We start from the raw sequence: 10,191 nt of genomic DNA, 5'->3' as shown, positions 1-10,191 counted from the left end.
CGCTATGACATTATTCCACAGAAGGGGGGGGGGGGGGGGGGGGGGGGTTAAGGGCATGGGGCAAGGGATAATCATGAGTCCAGAATCTGACATCAGCAAAAGGGAATCTTGGTCAATTCGTTCATGTATGTTCCCAACTTGACCTGCTGCCCTTCAGAAGGCTGTATGGTTGAACGCTTGCCTATATGTAGGTCCTCAATGCCCCCACAGTTCACCCAGGCACCCAACTCTGGCTGTTGTGTGATTGCTGAGGTCCTGCAAAAAACCCCATTCCCATTCCCAAACCCATTCCCATGCCGACACCCTGTGATAGCGACCCATCAAAGTTAAAGTCCATTCCCTCTGTTGAGTCCATGAAGTCGTTCAAGAGGATGGATTCCACGTCGCAATCCAGACTGCTCTGGTGCACATCCATTTCCAGCTCGAACTGCAACCGGTTGTGAGGATCCTGGTGATGGTTAGCTTGGTGGTTGCCATGATAATTAGGATTCTGTGATGTGTGGTGGTAATACCCCTGCCAGGGCTCTGTCATGCCCTGGTGGAGATGGGAACCTGGGTAGGACTGATGGCGAGGGTGGGGGGCTGAAGCCAGGCGACAAGGGTCTTGGGGTACGTCCAAGACACCGGCAGGATTAGGAGGCAGGGCAGTAGAAGGGAGGTGAGCACGTGAGCCATAAAGGCTGGGTGATTTGTGGTTGTAGGGTTGCAACATGTCATTGTTCACCCTTGGAGAAAGGTCTGGTTGTCTGGAGTTGTTGTGTTGCAGGTGATTGTGCATGTGGTTAGGATTGGAACTAGCATTGAGTTTGTGGTCATGAGATTGAACGTAGTCGTGGCCCCGGTGGTGTTTGTGATGATTGTAGTCAAGACTTGGGTGATGCTTGTTATGAGCTTGATTGTGATTATGATGATGGCTTGGGTTTTGCTCGTGGGTTACTCCATGGCCATTGTGAAGACTCTGACTGGAACTGCGATTATGGCCATGCTCTGGGTTATGATTGTGATTCTGGCTCTGATTGTGGCTGTGAGAGTGCACGGCGCTGTTAGATTGCGACATAAGGGAATGGGATGCTGTTCCTTGCCCCACAACAATGTCCTTACCACAGTATTGTGGCCCTCCAGCAAGCAGACTTTCAAGGGCATTGTTCTCAGAGTATGCCCTGAGAGCACGCTGGAAGCTGGTAGGCTTGTTTTCCTGAATTGTCTGCATAGGCGTATGATGCCTAAGCATGCCCATGGATGGTTGGCCGTAGACGGTTCCACAGTAGGATGCCTCTCCTTTGGGTCCAGGGCCATAGTGATAGCCATTGCGCTTAAGTGGTAGAGGCTGGGAGTAGCCCTCTTCCAAGCTGATGGCTCCTGTTAGATCAGCTAGGTGTGGGAGCTCGACAGATGGACAGTGTCCCCCTGTTCCCAGGGCTGGAGATCTTGTGCTGGTGGGACTAGGGTAGAGTCTTGGGGAGGCTGAGCAGGAAAGTCCTCCTTCCTCTGGTTCATCAGGTTCTGTCTCAGCTAGAATTGGAGACAAGCATCCACTTAACGTTGACGCAGAGGAGCTTGTTCTGGAGTGGAGGTCTATCCAGGCATCAAACTCTTCACCCCCAACTCCCATTACTCCCTTGCCAGCTGGGCTTCCATGTTCTGGTGATCCCTGTATTCCAGGTCCTCCAAGCTCTCGGCCCATTCCCACAGCTACTGCTCTCTTCCGGCTGACTCGGCCTCGGCTCTTCAGGTATTTAGTGCCATTGTCCATGGAAACAGCTCTTCTTCGGGGCCCTTTGCCCATCTTTCCGCCTTCTGGATTAAGCATCCACCAGGAACTTTTTCCTGTTCCCTCATTTTGAACACGGATAAAGCGGGTATGTAGGGAGAGGTTGTGTCTGATGGAGTTCTGTGGGAATGAGAAAACAGGAAGAGACAAGATAGAGGCATTAGTGATTTTGAATTGAGGTTTACTAACATTGTGCGTCTTAATCTTTGGTAGAAATGTAAGATAATTATACACTCTTTTTCAGGCCAAGGCCCCCTGGTGGATGAGAGAGACTGCGCAAGGACCCCTATTACATATTCATAAAAGAGTGTTACATTAGGCCTGACCTATAATAATATACTTTATCCATATTAATATATTTAAGTACTTTATTACGATGAATACAGAACAGTGTCCATATAATCAGTGACGATATACACAATTGTACACTACCATTGTTTTACTTTAAGTAATTGATGAAGCTGAAGACCCCTAAACTATGGTGTATTACAAGGATTACTTTTCGGTGGTATACAAATATACAAAAAGGTGTTTTTAGAAGTATTGTGTATCAAGCAAGTGTGATTCAAATCAACAGATAGTCAAAATAAAAACCATTGAGGATGCTAATCTCACAAGAATTATGCAAGTTCCTATAAAAACTCTAAAGCAGCTCAGGGCACTCGTAGGAAGAGGTGAAACCCCTCTTGGCTGTTCAGGCAAATCAATACTGCAAGCAGACCAGTTCCTGCACGGCACACGCTTTCTCTGACTCACGCTGCAGCTAGCCAAGCCAAGTCCACACGCACATCAAACCGTAGTCAAGGTTACCCAAATGAATCACACGTGGCAATATGATCACAGACGCCTCTATCGATTGCAGTCTTGGGGAAATATGAGGGAAAGCCAGAGAGTGAGACGAGAAAGCAAAAATGAGGCGTGATTTTGGCACACTAGCGATCCTGGAGGAGCACCAGACAAAGGAAACCAGAGAGAGAGAGAGAGAGAGAGAGAGAGAGAGAGAGAGAAAAAAGGATTCAGTGGTACAGATGCAGCAGAGAAATGCATCTCTTTCTTTGGTGTACAACAACAATGGAGTCAAGAATGTTAATGACAGTTATAGTCTCGGATGTGAATTGGTCAATACATTGTTCCAGCTGTGAACTATAGCAAGTATGACATGAAACACCTGTACACATACAGTAGCTATTGTGTATACTACCACACAGAACTCACAGCACCTTACTTATTTCATATTAATATGTCTTCCAGATTCAATAAATATGATTTGAATTAAATTACATTTCTTTAATTTGTATTATAAAGCCTCAAGGCTGTACTATATAGTAAATAAAGTCTCAGCAAAAGCTTTTTGCCAAACATTCCTCTGTGCATCTTGCCTAACAATGAACTTTATATTTCACATTATAGCAAGGTCTTGCATATCTTATAATGTCATTACTTCAATGTAAAGTTTCTCAATAGCATGTTTATAGTATGTATTCATTACCTCCATACATACAATCCAGAAATAATTCAAACCAATAAGATATCTATTGACTAATTTTATATTATAAAAATCAGTTGCAACTAAACTTTTCTATTGATTAGTGTCTTCTGAGGTTGAAAAGGATTACTTTTAAAACAGCTGTTTGTTTTTTCAAGTCATCATAGGAAAGAAATATAAACAAAAAGAATGAGGCTGACTACTCTGAAACAGTACAGCATCAAAACACAAAACAGACTAGAACAGTTTGTTCCTAACCATCCCTGAACAAAGCAAAAGGGCCAAATCCCTCAATCTGCTTCTCCCTGTTGCATGCTCTTGTCACAGTATGCTGGTACGCACACCACGGCCGTGCCTAAAATCCAGGGGACCCGGGACAAAATGGTTATGTTCGGTCCCCTCTCCCACAGACACGAAGGTTATAATCATAGAGGGCCCTCATCCCAGGGCTTGGGACAATGTTCATCGCTCTTCCTTCTTGGCCTGGTACACAATCAGAGTTTCAACTGATCATCTTAACTGATTTGTTTCCCTCTCTGTTTCTTTTATCATCTGTCTGTCAAAGTTTCAACATTGCCAACAATGCATATAATGTGTTGACATGTGTACACAGCAACAATAATATAGTGCAAGCTCCACTCCCTACAAACACACACCATCTCTCTCAAAGCTGCATAGTCTCTTCACACCCTCCTTCACTCAGATTCCCTCGTTCTCACACTCATTCATCTCTTTCCCTGTGTCCCGCATCTGTTTATCACTCTCTTTTCGCTCGCCCTCCATCCCCCCACAAATCACACTACTAATTTCATTCACCTGCTCTGACTGAAGAAAAAATGCAAATAAGACAAAACAAATCTACTTCCTGTCCCTCAATCATCCACAATACAATTACGCTTCAAGTGCATCTATCAGCCCATCTATACTCCATAATCGCCCATCGCACCCCCTTACGGAAAGCAGCCTCTTGTTTTCCGTAGTGATTCTGAGAACCATTACCGATCACACGAGTGGTCAGATATCAGTCACTGAAAAGGGCCAATTATCTTGGCAAAATTTACACTACAGCTGGATATCGACTGTAAAGCAGGCTAATCTCGGAGAGCGTGCTGTTTCAGTGTCACCTCACACCTGAGGGGCTAATTCACCTCCCAACACCGGTGGCAGATTTGCTGCATTTTGCACCGCTCCCATTCAGAGTGGTGAGAAATAAGCAAGATGTATTCACGTCCCCTCGCCCCCCAGGTAGGGGGTTTTATTCTCCTTCGGTTATTCTGCCAAATTACACGAGCCCCCGTGCTGGTGAAAGAGCCAGATGCTTCCTGGGCTGACTTAATCAAAGCTAAATTGAAGCGCGGTTTCATGAGTAGGAACTGCGTGCCGAAACGACCTGCGCGATGTGATCTGAGCACGACGCCCTGACAGCTCCGGCAAGCGCGCTCTGTTGCAGGGGTAACCATGACTACTGTGGAAACGGGAAGAGAGGAGCTACGTGCGAGAAGCGGGGGTAAGAGAGAGGCAGATGCCGTTTGATGCTGCAGGTAAACTGCAAACATCCTTTCATCTCTGACAGTCAGACGACTCGCCCAACTCGCTAGAGAGCTTCAATCATCGGCAGTCGCACCGTCGCTTGAGCTGTCTCAGAGGAACAGTGATTAGCAAGTCAACTATAGGCTGCATGACTTCACAGTAGCTACCAGCACCCCGCCACTCCACGGATCAGCTCACCAAACAGCCGTGTGCACATGAGCTTGTTGTAGAAAGCTTGCATTTTTAAAACATGACAACTCTCAGACTTGAAAGGCCACGAGTCGACGTTTAGTTGCTAAAAAGATCCAGTCTTTGCCCTTAGTGTCTCCATTAAGACGGGGGAAGAGGTAGAGCGCTGGGTGTTTGATGAAAGCAGATTATTCATGAAGTCACAATTGCTGTGGTGGTGTGGCCTGTGGTGTGCGTTATAAATAGCAAGTCTGTGGTTCGGAATTTGACCTAGACACCTTCAAGCTCTTCTGCCTCTGAGTCATTCGCCACGTAGCCGTCTGCTTGTGACCTGCTTTGGCTCTCACAGATACTCTTCTGGTTAGATCTGCAGCTACTAACTGACACTCTCTTATCAAAGCATACATAGAGACCCAGTGTAATGCTGCGGTAATGATGACCTCTCTATGAAATAGGTATAAGGTATAAGAGTATTAATTGATTAGAGTCGACAGTAACAACACAGTTATTTGGTCAGCATTATTGGTGTACTCTGACAAAGACGTTTTTTGTAGATGTTTCTTCTTTATGTTTCTTTAGGATTTTTGTGAAGGATTTTTGTCTTCTGCAAGGATGAGATGTAGAGTGGCATTTAGACATTACAACTTCTTGATTTATGGTCTGACAATGACAATAAAGCTTTGATTCATGGTCAAAGATAGTTGGCAATATAAAGTAAGCAACAGCATGTTCCCTATGCAACAAAATGCAACGACTACCAATGGGAAAAATGCAGTCTGTGACTCTCACTGCCACCTGATACAACTGGATACTGGATACAGTTGAGTAACGTCTACTCGTGGCCAAAACTGACATCAGTTAGCATTTTAAACACCCTGCTAGTCAAACACAAACATGAAGGCTGAGATTCCTAACAGAAACAGTGTGCTCAATGGAGAAAACGTTTAAACACATACACACACTCACTCTAACCTGATATACAGACACTTTCAAATATGCCCGGCAAACCGGAAAAATCTGGCAATCAGGTTTAATCCCACTCCAGCCTGCATAATCCAGAGAAATCTAGGGCTAATCCTGGTTAAATCTGGCGGCCCTTTAGCTGACTGTAACCCCTGGAACACAACAGAGTAAGAGGGATTGAAAGGATCATATGTTGGCCAGGCAGGAGGTGTGTAGAGGAAGAGTGATGATGGGCATAATAATGGGCACTGATGGAAAATTAGGAGAATTTCATTGCATAACTAAATAGACTGCAGATTAGATTCAGGGTACACATGCTTCCATAAAGAAATGGCACATGCCACTTCATTTCATTAATAACTACATACCAACTACTACCAGGCTAAATTCAAACCTTGTTACTTGCAATGTTGTGGTCGCCCTGGCATTTTCTATAACAGAAAATAATAAAACAACTGGCTAAATTTTTATACTTCCAAGTCTTGTACACTTTTTGTGGAGTGGAGCAACTAAATGACACTGCTCACAATTTCACCATCTTTTATATTTTATGCTAGTATGTAGCTTGGTACATTTCGTCAAATTGAGGTTTATGAACCAAGATCATTATCTATGTATTTGACCGCCTGGCGCCATTGGTCGCCTCCGCCCTCTTGTTTTCGTGTTAGGCACATCTGCCCACGACAAGCCATAAAAAGGGCTGCTTTTACATGGAAAGTTCTGCCTTAACAATTGCCCTAACACACCAAAAAAAAAAAAAAACATACAGCAAGAAAGCAAGGTTTTCGACATTTACATTACCACAGTGGTTTGTTTTGAAATCAGGGACAATATGCGAATGTATCCAGAGAGTCAAATATATTGAAGGGGTGTACAAAGATGTCACAGTATCAAACAAATCTGGAAAAGACAGATGTGAACGGTGACCTGATTAGCTCCCTAGTCAGATAATCTTTTTCCCAAAAGCACCTATTGATGAATACCCAGAATATGATCCATTCAGAGTGGATCCAGAAAGGAGCTTTAATCAAATGATGCTATGATACAGTGTTTCAGTCCACTATTCATTGATGTAGGCCTTGGATTAGAGCCCTTGGATCAACTTCACTATGGGCAATGAATGGGATTTGGAAGGATCACGGCTCATTTTTCACGCAAGGTTACGTAAAGTGCCTTAGATTTCATTCAGTTTCTGAGCAGCACAAAAGGTCAAAGCTACGGTCGCACTTCAGTAGATATAAAAGACAGCATTTAAGACGCTATCTACCTGGAAGTTTTAGCAAACTATTCCACGAAGCATTTGCCAAGTGATCTGTTTCTCATTTTAAAGAGCGTTCTAATTTATTGAGCAGACTCCTCTGAGTATTCCAGACAGCATTCTGTTTCACATTCTGCCCAGTGTTCCATTCGACGCGGTCCGGAACGCACGGCTCGTGTGTTTGGGGATTGTTCTGTCGAGCATTCTCGCGCGCTCGCAGGACTGGAAAAGCTGTTTTCAGCCGCGTTCACCCATTATTTATTAATCCATTTCACACAGCCAGCAGTCATTATGCATGCCACTGTCAATGGGTATCTCTCTGCCTCGCATTTATTTGATAATAAGCACAAGTGGGGTAGGAGATAAAAGCGCTGACTGCGTTCATTGTGAGAGAGCGAGAGAGGACTCCTGCAGGCGAGGAGACTTAAAATGAGAGTTCTGTGTGGGAACAGGGCGCGTCTGCTAAGCCTGTCTGGAGGCAATCGATGGAAATTAGCCAACGCTAAAGATGCTCTTCCTGTGAGTGATGTCACGGGCGGTGCTCGGCTGTTTGGGGAAAAAGAAAGAACTCACAGGCGATTAATGCGAACGGTGGAGAGCAGAGAGTGGTGTGGGCAATGTGACGGATGGAGCGATATGAAATTACAGGATCGAACAGTCCTAATACATGATAATGATGCTAACGGACGTTTGCTAACAGTGTTATTTCTGGTTAATACAGAATGTGTTTTATGCATTCATTCGTTCCGTAAAACATGTTGTTCTCTAAGCTGACTCCAAGCTGAGTCTTTATTAGGCACCCATGTTGTTCCAGCCACGTCTGTTACAAAACACCATATGACTAAAGGCTGGAATACACTACACAACGATTACCTAGATTTGTCTCCATTTGCAGTCTGGACAAGTTGTCTGCAAATTTGAGTTGACAGGTTTCATAGAAAATCACAAGGTGTGTGATGGACATGAGATTTATATTATTAATATATTTTTTATAACACATGTTGTTTTCATTTGTCATGTGTCTACTTACAACAAGGCATGTGTTTCTGCATGAGTTTGTCATGATTGGAACGACCTGAAAGTGTGGTAGTGTGTGATCCCCAGTCGTTTAGTGTATGATGCCCAGTTTTTCTTTTGTAACTAGGTATCATGCACTCACCGGCTTTGTAAATAGTGTAAGCTAGTGTGCTCCAAAACATTGACAAAATTCAAATTTAGAAGCTATAGGCCCAGTTTCACAGACAGGGCTTAGATAAGCCGGGATTAGATCATAGATCAATTAAGACATTTAAGCAATTTTTATAAACATGCTTAGAAAAAAACATTACTGGTGTGCATCTTGAGACAAAACAAAGGCACTGATATATTTTAAAATCAGTCAGTGCAAGTTTCTTTCAGTTGAAACAGCTCAGACTTACATTTTAGTCTAGGACTAGGCTTAAACCTTGTCTGTGAAACCGGGGGATAGGCATTCAAAAATCACAGTCTTTCACTTCCGCCAATATAGATCAACGATTTTCATGTCATCAGTCTGCACTCAGCTTCAGATTTTCTAACCAATCAAATTCTCTAGAATCTAAAGCATCCTTCTTCCTACATCACACAATAGATTTGCGTGAGGAACAGACCGAAATTTAAGTCGCTATTCATCGTTGTCCATAATCTTCAGCTTAAATTGACCTGCCACACAAAGTCTGACATAATTACTCCCAAAACCCCTCCGGTTGTTGCATGCTATAACAGAACGTGATGCAGCTGTTTGAATATGGAAAATGCCATTTGCAAGCTGCAGTAGAGATTTCCCATCACTGTTTTCCATGCAACGTTGAGACGCCTTGAAAATTCTCCTTTAGTTGTCCAGAAAAATAAATAAAAAAATAAACAAGAGCATTTGAGTTTAGGATGACATAAGGGTGAGTAAACAGCATAATGTTCATTTTTGGCTGAACCTTTAATGTTTTGTCTTCAAATCGACAAATTAACTAAATTAGACATTGTTAACGATGCAAGCCCAGTGTTCGTATCCTAAAAACAGAGCATCATTACAGCCAATGCTTTGGCGACAGAAGGGCTCTCTCTCCGCTCGCTTCCCTGTGGAATGCCCACCCACCAGGGGACGGAAGGGAGGGGCCACGTCTGGAGCTCTAGCCTAACCTGAGAGAGGTAGACTGGGCACGGAAAAGAAGCCGGGGCCCCTGGAGGCCTGTAGGTGGGAGCAGCCAGCTAGTGCGCTCCATCCCCTTGGACCGAGCTCTAATTGGAGCTGCTGGGTGAACCGGGCCAAGTTCCCTGGGAACGGGGAGAGCCTGAGGGAGGGAGGGAGAGTGGGAGGAAGTGAAGGATGGACGGATAGAGCAAAAAGGGGGGAGGGAGGTTTAAAAATAGAGCAGGCAGATTAAGGAGCATCTGAGAGCGGTGCAGGGGATCGGAAAATCCACCCTGCATGCCAGAGCTGACCAGACCTTCGGGGCATGAAAGCCAGCTCTTTGCCATCGCGGAGCAGGGCACGGCGTAGCACAGCCGCCCCCTGGCATACGTTTGCCCGGTCGTCGCGTGGCACGCGGCCCAGACTGGGGCAGTGCTAAGAGCAGCTTCAGCCTGAAACGATGACGATCCCTAGCTAAGCTTTCACACAACAGGTGGAGAGAACAGACACCTGTGGGAGATCGCACAGACTCAGAGGAACTGTCTTACACCTGGGTCCTGTGCGCAGATGCACACCTCTTGTTGTGGCACAAACTTTGCTGTGATAAAACAACATAAAATAATACTGAATAATTGTACACGGTTTAAAAAAGTATATATTAATTTCTTGTTTTCCATAAAAAGGATCTGAACAGCCTTAAAGCAAGATAAATTCACATGAGAAGCAAAATTGCATAAGATATGAAGACTTATTTTGCTTACCCCACTGGCAATGTTTTTATTCTTGTGTTAAGCACAAATATAACCAAATGTATTTGATACTTAAAATATAATAAAGGATGAAAAATA

At 44.3% G+C, this 10,191-nt stretch overlaps 1 protein-coding gene across 1 annotated transcript in view; it reads right to left on the bottom strand.

The window, feature by feature from the left end:
* Window positions 1–211: 211 nt before the first annotated feature.
* LOC306885142 (forkhead box protein O6-like) overlaps window positions 212–10,191 on the bottom strand; it is a gene marked incomplete at both ends in the record, with an annotated part of 30,127 nt that continues 20,147 nt past the window's right edge. The window contains one exon of the mRNA XM_079441497.1: window positions 212–1,891. Coding sequence (XP_079297623.1) covers window positions 212–1,891 — 1,680 coding nt within the window. The remainder of the gene's footprint in view (window positions 1,892–10,191) is intronic.

Source organism: Barbus barbus, assembly GCF_936440315.1.
Source record: "Barbus barbus genome assembly, chromosome: 19".
Classification (NCBI taxonomy): domain Eukaryota; kingdom Metazoa; phylum Chordata; class Actinopteri; order Cypriniformes; family Cyprinidae; genus Barbus; species Barbus barbus.
Note: the sequence above shows the minus strand (reverse complement) of the source record. Positions and strands in the feature narration are given on the sequence as shown.